This window comes from Tarenaya hassleriana, unplaced genomic scaffold, assembly GCF_000463585.1.
Source record: "Tarenaya hassleriana unplaced genomic scaffold, ASM46358v1 Cleome22, whole genome shotgun sequence".
NCBI lineage: Eukaryota > Viridiplantae > Streptophyta > Magnoliopsida > Brassicales > Cleomaceae > Tarenaya > Tarenaya hassleriana.
The window spans coordinates 825,149-841,235 of NW_010965541.1; the positions used below are offsets into that span (position 1 = coordinate 825,149).

The 16,087-nt window shown below is 41.1% G+C and overlaps 4 protein-coding genes across 7 annotated transcripts; 3 read left to right on the forward strand and 1 right to left on the reverse strand.

The window, feature by feature from the left end:
- The first annotated feature begins 1,229 nt into the window (after window positions 1–1,229).
- LOC104814884 (transcription factor LUX-like) lies at window positions 1,230–5,907 on the forward strand. Of its 4 annotated transcripts, none has more exons than XR_771998.2 (3): window positions 1,231–2,745; window positions 2,963–3,189; window positions 5,739–5,907. XR_771998.2 is itself a non-coding variant. In XM_010543108.1 (2 exons), exon 1 carries the CDS (start codon window positions 1,732–1,734, stop codon window positions 2,743–2,745), a length of 1,014 nt encoding a protein of 337 aa, XP_010541410.1. In that variant the 5' UTR covers window positions 1,230–1,731; the 3' UTR covers window positions 2,746–2,791; window positions 2,963–3,686. The 4 variants fall into 4 exon arrangements, 2 of the variants coding, with proteins under 2 accessions (XP_010541410.1, XP_010541409.1); XR_771997.1 differs by lacking the exon at window positions 5,739–5,907 and adding an exon at window positions 3,340–3,686; XM_010543108.1 differs by lacking the exon at window positions 5,739–5,907 and having other exon boundaries at window positions 1,230–2,791; window positions 2,963–3,686.
- Window positions 3,854–5,717, reverse strand: LOC104814883 (pentatricopeptide repeat-containing protein At5g59600). The gene has a single exon (XM_010543106.1). The coding sequence runs from the start codon at window positions 5,567–5,569 to the stop codon at window positions 3,965–3,967; it is 1,605 nt and encodes a 534-aa protein (XP_010541408.1). The 5' UTR covers window positions 5,570–5,717; the 3' UTR covers window positions 3,854–3,964.
- A 4,294-nt stretch (window positions 5,908–10,201) lies between the features above and the next one.
- On the forward strand, window positions 10,202–12,315 carry LOC104814885 (probable protein phosphatase 2C 78). Its single transcript, XM_010543109.2, has 4 exons — window positions 10,202–10,947; window positions 11,049–11,360; window positions 11,462–11,567; window positions 11,681–12,315. Exons 1-4 carry the CDS (start codon window positions 10,396–10,398, stop codon window positions 12,022–12,024), a joined length of 1,314 nt encoding a protein of 437 aa, XP_010541411.1. The 5' UTR covers window positions 10,202–10,395; the 3' UTR covers window positions 12,025–12,315.
- Window positions 12,316–12,734: 419 nt separating this feature from the next.
- LOC104814887 (interaptin) lies at window positions 12,735–16,078 on the forward strand. The gene is made up of 15 exons (XM_010543111.2): window positions 12,735–12,895; window positions 13,024–13,111; window positions 13,200–13,246; window positions 13,595–13,684; window positions 13,792–13,845; window positions 14,023–14,100; window positions 14,189–14,257; window positions 14,344–14,499; window positions 14,580–14,709; window positions 14,868–14,905; window positions 15,002–15,091; window positions 15,165–15,269; window positions 15,366–15,500; window positions 15,619–15,728; window positions 15,811–16,078. Exons 1-15 carry the CDS (start codon window positions 12,860–12,862, stop codon window positions 15,884–15,886), a joined length of 1,302 nt encoding a protein of 433 aa, XP_010541413.1. The 5' UTR covers window positions 12,735–12,859; the 3' UTR covers window positions 15,887–16,078.
- Window positions 16,079–16,087: the final 9 nt, after the last annotated feature.

Sequence of the window (16,087 nt, forward strand, 5' to 3'; positions counted from 1 at the left end):
TGAAAAAATCACGCAACACATTCTTTTTCTCTAAAAACAAACTCATGCAATCTCTAGTTATTGTCATTTTCGATGGTATAACAAATCGAAGTTGAAACACATTCACCAAAAGTCGAAATCTCTATCCTTCAATCAATTTAAATGGTTGTCCATCGATTATGAAAAAATTGACTAGAAATTTATGACATTCTTCTTGATTAAATGTTATAAATGAAGAAACCCCTATAGAATGATCACTTCTCGGTTGATGAAACAAAGTCGTTTGTTTGAATATTTTGGAATTTTGTACATCATAACTATCCTTTTCAAAAATCATTTTTTTTTGCAAACCCTCAAGTGTTTCAATATATAGTAGTTGTTGGTGTACCTGTGGTCATCGTGCAACTAATTTGACCACCACAATAGTTACATATAGCTTTTTTCCTTCAATATTTTTTTTAAATGATTCCAAGCCTCCCACTTAGGTTTAGGGGATAATGGTACCTTATTATCATTAGACACATCTTCATTTCTTATACAACTCACCGATATAGAAACAATTGGTGTATTTGTTTAAGATAAAACTTTCACTGCCCCTAAATTTTCAGTTATAGAAGAAGACATCTGCAGTTTACAAAAATCAAAATACATAAATAAGTTAAAACAAAACTAAGAAATGAAGATTTTAGATCTGACGAAAAAGGTGTCTGAGAACGGTGAAAGTGAGAGAAAAACAAAAAAAGTAAATAAAAACAAAGAGAGAGAAAGTAGCAAAAACACTCTTGTATTAATTTTTCGATAGATCATTTTTTCTCCTCTACTGTGATTTATATACAACATACATACACACTATCTCAATAACAAAATCGTAACATATTTGGTTTGCATATCTAGTACCAAAAGAAGTGTAACATAAATGATTCTGTTTTACAAAACTTTTGTTTGTATATTTTAACACACCCTCCTCAAATTTATATCCATGTGAAGGAAGATATAAATTCGAAACTTGTAACTTCTGCAAAAACGAATGGAACAATGTCGACTGTAAACATATCTCCAAACTGATTCACACTCTTCACATACATTGTTCGAATAAGGCCTTCTTTGAGTTTATCACGAATAAGAAATGGAGATATACCATATAATATGATTTAACAATAATATATAGACTTTCTACTTATATTATAAAAAATTTCAGTATATTCAACATATATTATATTACAAGGAACAAAATAAGAAAGAAATAGAAACAAATAGAAACAATCTGTTCCCCTATTGGCCCGCACCTAGCCCAATTTTTGCCCGCTTTTCATGTTGGGCCCACCAGGGGTAGTTTCGGTATTTCCTTGAGTTAGGGGTTCCTTCCTAACCTGGCCTCCTTCCTGCAGTTGCCTGATCAGCTACAGGCGTGAGTACTCGCGTAGCAAATGTTATTGTGATGTTTCATCAGATGATTGGTAGATAGACACGTGTCAATAATCTAGATCGAGCAGATTTTTGGGTAGCATACGTCTTAAGAAAAATATCTTGTTAACTCGTCCACGTTGGAGGGCCGATCTGGATTCTGCAATTAGATATTTCACTTTTTCTCTATCTTTTTCTTTTTCCCGGGAAAAGTATAGAATTTTCTCGCCCTCCAAACAGCGGTCTGCGAATTATCTACCGTGCTTCTCCTACCTCTGATCCGAAATCTCACCTATTTTGTCTCTGAGTCCTCAATCTGTGAAGAAATTCTGGAAAAAAGTGGGAAAAATGGGAGAGGAAGTGAAGATGACGGAGTATGAGTTTCCAGACGACGGAGACGAAAACGAAGACAGCAGCGGCGACGAGGATAGGGTTCTGGAGTGGGAGATGGGCCTCCCCAGGTGCGAGGATTTGACTCCGCTGTCTCAGCCGTTGGTCCCGCCGGAGCTCGCGTTGGCTTTCAGTGTCTCCCCTGAGCGGAGCCGTACGATCCAGGATGTGAATCGCGTGTCGCAGACCATGCTCTCGGCGCTGTGCTACGGTTCCACCGGAGCCCGCGCCTCTTCCTCGAACAACAACAGTAACAGCTTCAAAACGACGATCGCGCCGGAGGAGGAGGATCAGGTCGGGTCGAGCTGCGTCGGATCTGATCCAAAGAAGCAGAAGAAATCCGATTGCGTCGGCGGAGCCACGGCGGAGGAGGCGGATTCGGGAACAGAGGAACCGTCTGCGAGGACGTTGAAGAGGACGCGTCTGGTATGGACACCGCAGCTGCACAAAAGATTCGTGGACGTGGTGGCTCACTTGGGAATCAAAAACGCCGTGCCGAAGACGATCATGCAGCTGATGAACGTGGAAGGTCTGACTCGCGAGAACGTCGCGTCTCACCTGCAGAAGTACAGGTTATACCTCAAGCGGATGCAGGGGTTGACGACGGAGGATCCTTCGTCCTCTGACCATCTCTTCTCATCGACGCCTGTGCCTCTACAGAGCTTCCACGGCGGTGGCGGTGGCCTCCAGGCCAACGGAGCAGCCGGGCAGGCAGGCTCGTCGATCCCGGTGATGTACGGAGCGCCACCGCAGGTGATGCCGATGCCGGTCTATGGGCATATGGGTATGCAGGAATATCACCATCACCATCAACTTCATCATAATCATGGTCATGATCACTATCATCATGGAACTGGAGGCCCTGGTGTATTTGAATCAAATACATATATGATGCAGCAGAAAGACTGGTCCGGCAATAAGTATGGATCCATGGCGTCATACCCTTCTGTCGGCAGCGGTGGAGAGAGATAGGTGAGCTTGTTTAGCTCGTGGAACTGAATTCATCCTCGGTAATAAAGTATTGAACTTTTGTTCCTCTGCTACTCAATTTCACCGGTTTCGAGCTTTTTCTACTGAGTGCTGAGTTTTAGAGCTGATATATAATAATCTGTTCATTGAATTGATACAGTCTGAAAAGGCTAGCAACTATGCATGCAAGCCTTAAAATCTTATCTGAATATGGTTACAGGTTCTTGTCCTCTGGTTCCCTTTCCGCATCTGCCACATCCGTCAAGAAGTTTAGTTTTTGTTGGGTTTTTCCACGTAAATCTGATTGCAGAATCGTGTGGAAGCAAAACCCATCAGTATTCTTGGAGAATTCTGATACATTGCACGGGGGGCGACCTAGTGATCGCAATGGGCATTTTGACGTGCTTTTGGAGCTTCTCTGAATGGAAAAAGCTTTGATTTCGCAAGGTAAAATCTCTAATTTGCACAGTTTGGTAACTGACTATTCATGATATGGAACCGTTTGAGCATAAAACTCCATCCAATGGTTCAAAGAATTCCTCCCATTATATACAATATTATCCACACTGCAATCTTTTGTGTTTTGGAAACCACAAGAGAGCAAATGACCTTTCACTATGTTGGAGGGCCACTCTACAAAAGGAAGAAAGAGACGTTCCAACAAAAGCTAAGATACTTTACATATGTCTTTTTGCTGGAGCGTGTGAACAATACAATACATACAGCTAAGATATTTGCACACGAAAGGTGGCTGGTTTTAGCCATAGGATTCTTGCTTTTGAGACCTGTTTAGTGTTTTCCTTCACCATTATTGATCACATTCAACAGAATGTTGAAAGGGTAAGAAGAGAGAATCTCCGGGTAGGTCCTTGTACTTGCTGTACCTGAGGGGATGTAACTCGAGAACCAGCTGCTCCGTTATAAATAGTTCAGGTAATTGTGTCTGTCTGCCCAAATGCTGAAAGACAAATACTCCAATCTTGAAGTGCTCTGTAGATGACGCATGAGATGTCTGTCATTACCTCTTTGCTTCAACAATCTTGAATTCAGACGCATATAAGCTTGAACTCAAATCTGAGCAACTGGCTACGGATAAACCCTTCAATTGAAAAGTGATCTGGCAATTGTGCCATCCATCTTAACCATTCATAAGCAAGGATTTCACCCACAACAAGCATAAACTGAAGATGAGATGAATCTGTTCATTCAATCACAATTCAGATCACACAGTTTCGATCCAGCTGCTCCCCGGAAACCTTCTTAATCTCTTCCGCTTCAGCATCTTTTTCACTCTCGCCACGCTTTCCCAACTACCAAAACCAGCATAAACGCTCGACAGCAGCAAACCGTTCCCGAGACTCGCAGGCTCGAGCTCTGCCAAGTGCTTGGCTGCAATCTGTGCGAGCTCGATGTTCTGATGGTTCCTACATGCACCCAATAGAGCTCCCCACACAAACAGATCTGGCTCCATTGGCATAGCCTTGATCATCTCATAAGCCTCGACAAGCTTCCCTGCCCGGCCAAGAAGATCCACCATACAAGCGTAGTGTTCCAGCCTTGGTTCAATCCTGTAGTTGCTCTGCATATCAAGGAACAGCCTTTCCCCAAGATCAGTTAATCCGGCATGGCTGCAGGCTGTGAGGACAGCTGTGAATGTTAAGTGATCGAGTTTCTCTCTTTCGGCTTCCATCTGATTGAAAAGCTCAATCGCTTCCTCAGATAGCCCGTGATTTGCATATCCAAAGATCATCGAGTTGAAAGTAACCGTGCTCTTCTTACGCGTTTTGGAGAATAAGATCCTTGCTTCTGATATGGATCCGCATTTCGCGTACATGTCAAGCAGAGCACTTCGGACAAAACCATGGTCTTCCAGTCCGGTGACTATCGAATAACCGTGGATCTCCTTTCCGAGCCTAATATTTGCGAGCGTCGCACAAGCAGGCAAAAGACTACTAATCGTAGCTGAATTTGGACACAACCCATGACTCAACATCTGTCTGAAAGCGTCGAAAGCCCGCTCATTCTGGAAATTCTGTACAAGACCGGATATAATTGAAGTCCAGGACACAATGTCTGGTTTGTGCCCATCCAGACACATCAATCTAAGAATCTCAGACACTCCATCTTCATCACCCATCTGTGCAAAACCTGAGATTAAAGCATTCCAAGTGATGATATCAGGATTTATATCCAATTTCTTCATTTCCTTCACCAAGCTCAACCCTTCTACTGTGCGTCTGTTTTGAGCATAGCCCGAAATCATAGCATTCAAGACCACCAAATCCTTTTCAGCCAAACCATTGAATACGTCCCTTGCAGCGTCCACCTCACCACATTTCGAGTACATATCAATCAGTGAACTAACTACAAAAGCATCAGAGTCAAATGAACACTTGAAGACCTGGCAATGTATCATCTTCCCAGATTTTTGGTCAAGCAGATTGCCACTGGCTTTAAGCACACTAGGAATCACAAAAGCATCCAGTTTTAAACATTCTCTTTGCATTTCTCGGAAAACCCCCAAGGCTTCCTGATAATGCCCATTTCGAGCACATGCCCCAATCATCACAACCCAACGACTGATGCCTCTTTCGGGCATTTCATCGAACATCTTCCTGGCGTCAACTAACTCCCCACACTCGACGTAAAAAGCCACAAGCTTTCCGGCTATGCCCGTCGAACGGACAAGCCCGGACGTCACGAGGTGAGCATGAAGTGCTCTTTCTCGTTGCAGCAGCCCATCATGACCGCTGGTTCCCATAACCTCGACGAAGGAATCAGTCGAAGATAACCGACACAAACGGTGTATGATCGGAAATCTGTTCATGGATGAGGATCAAAGTTTGAGTTCAGCAATGTTGTCTCTTCTCCTTTGTCATCTTTTTTGGATTGACCACAAGATTTTTTAAACGGTGTTCAACTACGCTTCAAGTCCTACACATTCAAATTAATCCCGTCCGTTTTCGGGTCATTCTCTTGTGTTATGGCTGTGACAGGGGATGTCTTCAGGGATGTTCAAGAAGAGTTCAAGAACTGGGAAAAGCCCAAGAGTTTTTGGGAGGAGTTGGCAGCAAGGGCTAGATTCTCCCTTTTTCTTGGGAAAAAAGAGTTATGCTTTCTTGTAGATGAAGAAAAGATCCAAACTTGTTGAAACATTAATAGTGGACAAGACAGTCGACAGTCTTGCCTCCTCTCATCTCACAGGATCTTTGTCGGGGAATGAGTTTGTGGATGTTTTCTAAAGAAAGAACTCAATGTAACCGATGATGAACACAGTGGATGATCAATCGAACATGACAACATATCACAGAGAACGGTTTCTTTCGAGTGTGACGTCCGCCCTTTGGGAGAAGAAGAAGAAGAAGAAAATTATTCTAGTTTCAAATGAACTTTCCCTGAAAATAAGAAGATTTTCTCGGGAAATCTTTCAGGTGAGAAAACACTGAGCGAGGTTCGAGTCCAGGGATTTCGAAAAGGAGCAAAGGGGGAAGAAGAACAAAAAAACCTAGACCCCGACCAATTAGTTTGTTTGATATATATTTGGATTATATATATATATATATATATATATATATATAGGCCGCGGAAAGCTCGAGGAGTAACCCGAGTGGTGGGGTGGCCTGGTGGTTGGGCAGCACAAAGTGCTCCCAAACCACCCCAGTTCGAATCCCACCGGGTCAAACTTTACCAAAAAAGCTCGAGGAGCAAACGCAGATCGGAGCCGCGGTTCAGGACGCCACGGGGGACTTGAGAAAGCCGTGGTGGAGAGCAAACGCAAACGCGAAATCAAAACCGGCGGTCACTACTGCGTTTGGATCGAAACAGAAGGGATAGCGAGATTCAGCAAGAAACGGGAAGAAGCCATTGACAAGAGTGTGATCGTTTTGGTTCTGTAACTGTCCCGTTCAATCAATTCAATCGTAAATATTAAAATTATTATTTTATATTTTAAAATATTCGACCATCATAATATTATTTGTTTAGCTCCGAGTGATGGGTGATAAGAAAAAACTCATCTGTGACTAATATAATCAAATTATATGCATATATATATATACATGCTGATTTCCAAGATAATTAGAAATAAAAATTGAAATCACAGAGCTGATTTATGTATTACATTGTGTTTTTTCAATCTATACATATATATAGAGAATTTGTATTCTATAAATAAATATTTTTCTAATTAAAAAGTTAATCTCGGATGTGGACTTAAGTTTGTTTCGTGATCTATCGAGTTTTTCTTTTAATTCTTAATTTGCTCAATTAGTTACTTTTTTATTTTGAAATTGGAGGCGGAACGTGAGCTTTTTCTTTTTCGCTTTAATTTTTTCAATCGACGGACACGTATATATTCTCTGTCGTGGCGGAAATAAGAAGCATTGGTACAAAATTAAGTAAATGCATGCAGATTATTTGGACCGTTGCTCCATTAATAATCAAGAAACACGTGGTGGAACGATTTTTATTTGTTTATTTGCTAATAATACGATAAAACTTGTAGTTGCGTGAGAGAATAAATAAGTGAGAATTTCAATTATATAGTAATTATTCGGAATAGGATTAATTTTTTTATTATTATCATTGATAAAACTAATTAAATAAAAATATTAAAACCAATGGGTTTTTACTTAAATCCACACATTAGAAATGTCAAGACAATCCTAATTTCAGAACCATAACGCGAAGTGCCGTTTAAAAAATCCATAAGTTTAACGAACTGGAGGATGGCCATTAGTCTAATTAATACTTTATTATATATCTATATGAATTTGCTTTATAATTTTTTTTTTCTATAAAATATTTTAGTATAAGCATTCTGTTTTTTTCTTTTTGTCTCGAAAAATCTGTTCCGTAAAAATTGTGAATATGTTTATGTCCTTTTTCAGATGCTCTTTTGCAACATGCAATTAGTATTTAATACTGAAATAAATAAATAAATGGCACATGAAAACAATTAGGGAAACAAAAAAAAGGTGGTGATCGCCAACTGTTAATTGTACACGTGGCGAAATTACAACCTTCGATTGCAACATGGGGCTTACATCTGACACGTATCTGCTTAAGCAAAAGTTTGACCTAGACCCCGACCAATTAGTTTGTTTGATATATATTTGGATCGTTATTTCAATTTTTATAATCATCTAACGACCCATACATCACATCTTCGAGAAAAAATATTTAAAATATCTAACTAGCATAATATCTTGACCGAAATATAATAAGATCATTAAACGTTCAAACATAATATCATATTGCATTTTTTTTGTTAATGCATAATATCATATTGTTTTTATAAAAATATTAGGGAAAGCTCTATAATTAAATTTTAAAAAAATTATAATATTGTTGCATTTGATTTCAGATCTTTATAACATTGGTGTGATGATGTGGACCTTCTAGCTGACGAGATTAGGACAAGTTTCAAACTCCAAGGAACAAATCAAACCAGAATCTCTTTAGCATTAATTCTGGTTAACTAAACTAACCATGGTTCAATAAAAAAAAACTAACCATGGTTCAATAAACCGTGAGATGATTTGGTTTGTTTTGTAATATTATTTTTGGTGATCTGTGAGTATTCAATTTTGTAAGGAAAGGTTGTTTTTGTAATTTACGATATTTGAGATGTTAGGGGATTTAAAAAAAAAATATCAAAGCCTTTCACGTGGCGCAGAGCAATTGCAAAGTACCAGACAGCTTTCTCCGACACGTGGCGTATGTCTTACACGCGCTTCGTTTATTTTTGTTCCTTCATGGGACCCACAAACGTTCGTCAACACGTCATCCTATTATCTGCGGCCACGTCCCATGGGAATTTTTTTCTTATAATTCAGCATGTGGCAGTTTGAATTGTGTTGAGCGCTGAGAAACGTGTGATTTTAAAAAAAGAAAAACTAATATATTTCATCACTCATGATGTGTTTGAATTGAAGTAAAAAATAGTTATATTTTTATATTTTTAAATAGTTATTTTCTCCATTGTGTAATGTATATAAATGGTCTATTAATCAACGATTTAGTGAAAAAGCTTAATATGTATTATAACAGATACTTCCCTACAATATGTATATACCGAGTAACGAGTTACTTCACCACCTGTGAAATTTTAATGATCATAATTAAGAGGATAATTCAACTCAGAATTTGGAGATTTTAATAATAATTATTAATTACATGGCGATCTCCCCGGGCAGGATTGTGATTATAGAGTCGTAGCGGGCGCATATACGTAATTTTACATATAGCAATACAAGTTCAACACGCGGCCGAAACGTGTCCCTATCCCAAAGTCGGAATCATCATATTTCCGCAGGAGTTCGGAAAGTATTCCAATCAATTGCCGCTTTTAGGGTTTATATTTAATTCTGTCAAATTAATAATTTGTTTTTGGTAAAAGTTGTCAAATTATTATTATTTTTCAATTTGAATTATAACATACCGATGAATCTGTTTGTACCTGTATGTCATCTATTTACAAGTAAACTCTGTATGTATAAATGCTTTCGATGCAATGCGATTTATGCGTTATAGAAGGAGGGAGGAAATAGTTACAAAAAGGCCAACTAAAATGAATGTCCGGCTTAGTTTCATGTAATATTTTAGAGAAATTATGGTTTCGTTATTGTTTTTGGACCGTCCATATTCGGCTTATGGATTTAGATTGTAGTATTTAAATCTAATTTCCATAGTTACTCCTTCAAATTTTAAGACAACAACAATGACAACCAATTATAGGATATGAATTTCACCAAATTTGCAACAGAAAACAATCGAAGTAAAAAAAAAAAAAAGGTGGTACGGCCCACAGAAATATCGAGGAACAAAGTATCCAAGACCAGACAGTCTATGGTTTGGACACGTGTCGGCGATTGGATGCGGTTCCGAACATTCCAGAACAGGTGGCCCGCTTGTCCACATCAACCCCTCCTACGTACCCCCATTTCATTGGGCCACATCACACAAAGTTTGAATTTTTTTATCCATATAAGATTTTTCGAGTTTCAAAAAAAAAAGAAATCCCTGCAGACTCCACTAGATCTCGACACCTGTTTTTTTTTTCTTTCTCAAAATATTTAGATTTAATAGGACCAAAAATGGAAATTTTGGTTTTCCGAATTTGGTTCCAATACCACAGGCGCCGTATTTTTCTACGCCAACAAAATAAGCAATGCAGAAATTTCAGTCGATTTTATATGGTTCATATACAAAATTTAAATAATGTCTAATGATAGTGAAGGTGGTTTGGTCTTGGAGGGGAAATTAAATTCGGAAATCTGAGAGATCGCATGCGTGTTATGAAAGGTTCCTTTCCTTTTGAGCTGCGGTGTTGGAATCTCATTGGTCCACGTAATCTCCGTATCCTAGAGATGGGTACGTGTATACACGTGGTGAGATCGACGGTCCAGATTAGAGTAGAGCTGCATCACGCCATTCAACAACCCTTCATCTTCGTCTTCCTTCCCTTTTTGTTCCCCCAGAAATTTTAACCACGACGGAAAAATAAAAAGGAAAAAAGAAAATGAGCTTCTATATGGAAGAAGCATCTACTGATATAAAGCTTCTCCTCCACAGCTCCCGTACCCTTTCTCTCCCTCTCTTTCTCTTCTTTACTGTTTCTCGAGCTTCATCTCGGGGAGTGATGAAGTTCGAATGTTGATGGATTCAGATCATCGCGTGGCGGAGATTTGCTGTGCCGTCGTGAGCGAGAACGAGCCAGCGAAGGAGGTGACGGTGGCGCAGCCGTCAAAGTCCAGGCGTGAACGGAGCTCGTCGAGGGCGGCGCGGCGGCGGAGAATGGAGATCCGGCGGTTTAAGTTTGTATCGAGCATTCCTTCGCCGGAGCCGACGGCGGGACAAGATGACGGCGGTCAGAAGGGGCGGAGACGAGAGGCTACCTGCGCTGCAGCCGTGTTGTGTCGGGTCTGTGAGGACGAGGAGTGCGATCACTTGGAGTTTTCGAAGGATGGGAAGACGGTGCCTGAAACGGCGATGGCCGTTTTGTGCGACTTTCGGGGCCCGAATTTTTTGGCATTTCCTGATACGGGGGTGTGCCCCAAATACGGCGTCGCTTCGGCCTGCGGAAGAAGACGAGACATGGAAGACGCCGTTGCGGTACACCAGTTCATCTTCCGTCCACGAGCGGAATATTCGGCCGCCGGATTCCTTTTCTGCGGTGTTTACGACGGCCATGGCTGCTCCCACGTACGACGCCGTTTCCCTCCCTTTTCCCTCCTTTTCTTTGCCCCTCCGACGTCATTTTGGTTATTTTCTTTCTCCTTTGTAATTTTGTTTTGGCGGTGAAGGTGGCGATGAGGTGTAGAGAAAGGCTACACGAGCTGGTTCGGGAGGAGCTGGATGAGATGGAAGCGGACTGGGAAGGCGCGATGGAGCGTAGCTTCACGCGCATGGATAAGGAGGTTGTGGCGTTGAGCGAGAGCGAGGCCGTGGCCGCTAACTGCCGGTGCGAGCTCCAAACGCCGGACTGCGACGCCGTCGGCTCCGCCGCCGTCGTGGCCGTCCTCACGCCGGACAAGATCGTTGTCGCTAACTGCGGCGACTCCCGCGCCGTCCTCTGCCGTAACGGAAAGGCCATCCCTCTGTCTTTCGACCACAAGGTTCAATATTTTCTCTCATGGAGTTCTACTCCCTGCGAAATGTTCATGTTCTCGCTGCAAAATCTTACGTGAAGATAACACTGGATCTTGTATATGAACAGCCGGACCGGCCGGATGAGCTGGAAAGAATCGAGGCCAGCGGCGGCCGGGTTATCTACTGGGACGGACCACGCGTCCTTGGAGTCCTTGCAATGTCACGAGCCATTGGTATTTTAAAGTTTACATCCTTACCTTAGCCGCTCTAGCCGAACGTATAAAGGGCCCGGCCCGGACAGTGTTACAACTTACAATCTCTTTCTCTCTCTCTCCATGATTTACAGGCGACAACTACTTGAAACCTTACGTGATATGCAAACCGGAGGTGACGGTATCAGAGCGAACGGCGGACGATGACTTCTTGATACTTGCGAGCGACGGCCTTTGGGACGTGGTCTCGAACGAAACCGCTTGCGGGGTGGCCCGCATGTGCTTGAGAGGGAAGAGAAGGGCTCGGCCACGGCCATGGCCACCGTGTGAAGCGGTTGAGGTTGCGGCCGAGACTGGGGACGTGGAATCGGACAGGGCGTGCACGGAGGCGTCAATGTTGCTGGTGAAACTGGCATTGGCCGGACACAGCTCCGACAACGTCAGTGTCGTTGTTGTTGATCTTCGGAGAGACATGTAGTTCTTTTTTCTTCCCCGACTTGTCTTAGCTTTGGTTTTGCCCTTCTTTATGAAACTGAGGGTTTTGATTGACCGGGAGGGAACGAGTCAACCCGGACCCGGACCCGGACGGTGAACTTCAATTAACAGAGTTTACCCCTTAACGTTGTTTGCGAATCCATTTATATATAATACGATTATGTAATGCAATGTAATGTCTAAATGAGTAACTTGTTTTCCCGTTTTAAATTTACCTTTGTATTAACTAAGATCGCGAAGGTGATTTGTGAATATACGTAAGGGATTTAAAACTGTTTTGTAGTGCATTAAGTGATAATTAATATAATTTTTTTTTCACAATTAATTTAAAATTTTTTAATATAACAATTATAGCATAGCAATTTTAGCTTTTTGTTTTCTTTCCAAAAGTTTATAATAAATTTTAGCAAACTTGGAAAAGAATACATTAATTGGTATTTTCGCGCATGCTAATAGACAATAGCGGTCTTGCGAGTTATCGATATTTTTTCTAAAAAGTTCATTTTCAGATAATTTAAAAATTCAAAAATTTACTAATTAAAAAAAATGTTTGATCGTAATTTTATACGCCCGTTTTCTAAATATGTGTAAAGGTTGAAATAAAATAGTAACGAGATGGGCTACACACGGTTCTAGTAATATAGGCCTCTATGGCTTTTCGTAGGCCCATATTCAGAAATCCCAGTTGGTTGCCGGCTGGTCGTCTCCCACCGTCAGCCACCATGAAACCCAGAATCGAGATTTAGATTTCCGAGGAGAGACAGAGAGGTAGAGAGCGAGGGGGAATCATCAGGTGCGGACTTCGTCGGGGTCTTACCATGGACTCGCGTCACGCATCTCTTGGTCGCCGGACTGTATGTATATCCGGCGCCGCCGTCTCCAACTTCTTCATCTGTTGCATCGTTTTCAGATTCGTCCTCTCGTGATCGTCTCTTAGAATTTTCTGTTTGTTTCTCTAATGTTCGTTCATGTGATCTTACAGTTGGAGGAGATTCGTCAGAAGAGAGCGGCTGAGAGGTTGAGCAAAGCTTCTTCGGGACCGGATCTTAGCAAAATTCCCATTGCCGCCGGTAATTTTGTCTCTTATTTCATGCGCTTCTCAATTTTGATCAGTTGTCTTTGTTAGTTAATGTTGGTCTCAACTGCAATGCGCCACAGACGTTGCAGAAATTAGAAAATCCGAGAGCGTGAATCGACTCTCTGAGGTACGACATTTATTTATCCTGTTGTATTTCTGGTTTGTTATATCGTCAATTTGTGTTTTTTTCTCTCTGTTGGGAGTTACGGTAATGGAATTTGTGATAATCTGTTTGATCCTTGACATGTTCGAGAAATCTGTCATGTCTGAATTGCATATTTTGTGATGGTATCAATGAATTTCTAGGTCCTGTTATTGTTGTTAACGTGAGAAACCTAGGGGACAACATTGATATGAAACCGACAGAACTTGAATGGATTCTCTTCTGTTTTGGTCTTTGCCGAGTTTTTATTTCATTGGTAATGTGATTGTGCTCTGCATAATAAGGCTGATTTTGGTGAGAATTTTCTGGCAGACAGATGTGGGTGCTGTGTATGCCCAATTGAAAGAACTTCAGAAGAAGAATGCCCAAATGGATGAAAGCAACAAAATATTGTCCTTGAAGGTATTTTTGATGGAGAATTTCCCCCAATCTGTTGCTTGCAGAATGTTATTGAAGGAAGCTTTTGAATATTCTTGTGCTGATGAGCATTCCTGTTATATTGGCTTCAGCTGCAAACAAAGGAAGTTGAGAATGACACACTTCAAGCTCGGTTGAGTGAGTTGGTATGTAAAAGTTCAACCTTTGTATTTAATCCTATGATTCCTGGTTTTGTGGTGTCTTTTTAGGGTCCAAAATTTTCGATATAAAGTGAAACTGTTCTATTTCCACATCCTAATCAGTTCAGCCAGAAGAAAACCCTAAATTCCTTGACTTGACAGTGTTCTTTGTCTCAATAACAGGAACAAAACACTGTGCCATCTCTAAGAAAAGCCCTCAAGGAAGTTGCAATGGAAAAAGATGCTGCTGTTGTTTTACGAGTATGGGAAAAATTCATGTTACTTTCTTTCGTTTAGGATAGCCTTTCCTTTGATTATGTTCTGATTGGTATGACTGCTGCTTATGCAGGAGGATTTTTCAGCGCAAGTTCGGACTCTCAAGAGACGTCTTAAGGAGGCAGAGGAGGAACAGTATCGAGTGAGTTTCCATGCAGCCTTTCCCCTTCGAAATATTAATCCATTGTTCTCTGCTTCTCCAAATTTACTATGACTTCCCGATGATAGGCTGAGGAAGATGCAGCATCTCTGAGAGCAGAGCTTAACTCGATACAGCAGCAAGGGATGAGTGTTTCACTGGGTGGAGTGTCGGCTGTGGGAATTCCACCCGATCAAATACAATCCTTAGAGAAGGAGTTGGCCAACCTAAAATCGGAGTTACAGGTTTAGTAGTAGTGTTCGATGCATTTACTTATCTCATTGAGTCATTGTTTCTGCAGTAATTTGGTTTCAAAATTCCACAGAATGAAACAAGGTTGAGGCGGCAAGAACAACAGCAATTAGCTGAAGAACAATCCCGAGTTGCTTCACTAATGTCTGAAAAGCACAAAATGGAACAGAAAATTGCAGCGATGTCATCCAAAAGTGCTCCAGGTAATATGTTATGCATAGTTCTGTTTGAAACAAGTTTGGACAGCGGCTATTGCAATCACCAGGAGTTTGCCAAATCTAGCTGACATATAGATGCTGTTTTCCTGCATGTGCTATGGTTGATATATGTCGATAACTTCTTTTCGTTATTGTTAATGCAGAGTTAACAGAACAATCGGGTCAAAAAGTGTTTTCAGTGGTAGGAAATGTTAATGTCACACAGTATTGCCTACATATGGATTCTCTTTGACGTTGTGTGGTTGCCCTTATCATTATGTTTGATGCTTTCCACCAGGAAGACAAAGAAAAACTCGAGAGACAGTTACATGATATGGCTGTTGCACTCGAGAGATTGGAGAATAGTAGGCAAAAGCTTTTAACAGAGGTATTACTCTCTTAACTTCCTGCAACATTGGCACAATGAAGAATCTGATCTGGCTTTGTTGTATCATATCTAGATTGACAACCAATCCTCTGAAATAGAGAGGCTATTTGAGGAGAACTCTAACCTCTCAGCTTCATATCAAGAATCAATCAACACATCAAAGCAGTGGGAGAATCAGGTAAACAGCGGTGGTTCACAGCTTGCTCTTTTTTTATTTTGTCATTAGAAAAAAACTACTGTGGCCCTTATTTGTTTTTGTTGCGAATCCACTCAGGTTAAAGAATGTCTTAAGCATAACGAAGAGCTCCGAGGAGTTCTGGACAAACTAAGAACAGAAAATGTTCCACGAGGGTCACCCGAAGTTGGGGCTGATGTGTCACATGGAACTGAGTTTCTTCTATCCCTCAAGGTTTTTACACCCACAACCCCAACACAAATTAGTATGATTCTCCTTGGGCCGAAAGATGGGAGATAAAGATTTATGCGTCAAATAGATGTATGAATGAATGCATTTGTTGTTTTTTCAGGGCGAACTTGCCAAAGAACAAAGCAGAGCAGAAGCGCTTTCCGCCCAAGTTCTTCAGCTCTCAGCTCAACTCCAACGAACATCACAAGCTTTCAACGGGCTTGTCCGCTCGTAAGTCGACTAAACCCTTCTTGCCTTGTTCAATTTTCCTCCAGGGATCTCATCACTGTGATCGGAATTTGTGTTACTGCAGTTATAAACCCGTGCTTAGAAACATCGAGAGCAGCCTAGTCAAGCTGAAGCAAGACGGATCAGTGACCGTTAAATGAACCATAAAGCATTCACTTTCCCCTCTATGGAATTTCGGACAAAAGCAAAGAAAAGTCCGTCCTATCTGTAAGAGCGTTTAACCCATTTCTTGTCTATTGAAAGTTTATACGATCTGACAATGATTCTCCAACAGACTTCGGTGGTATAATGTCTATTCTACAAGTAAATTTATAAAAAATGATTTTTTCCTATTTTTTATA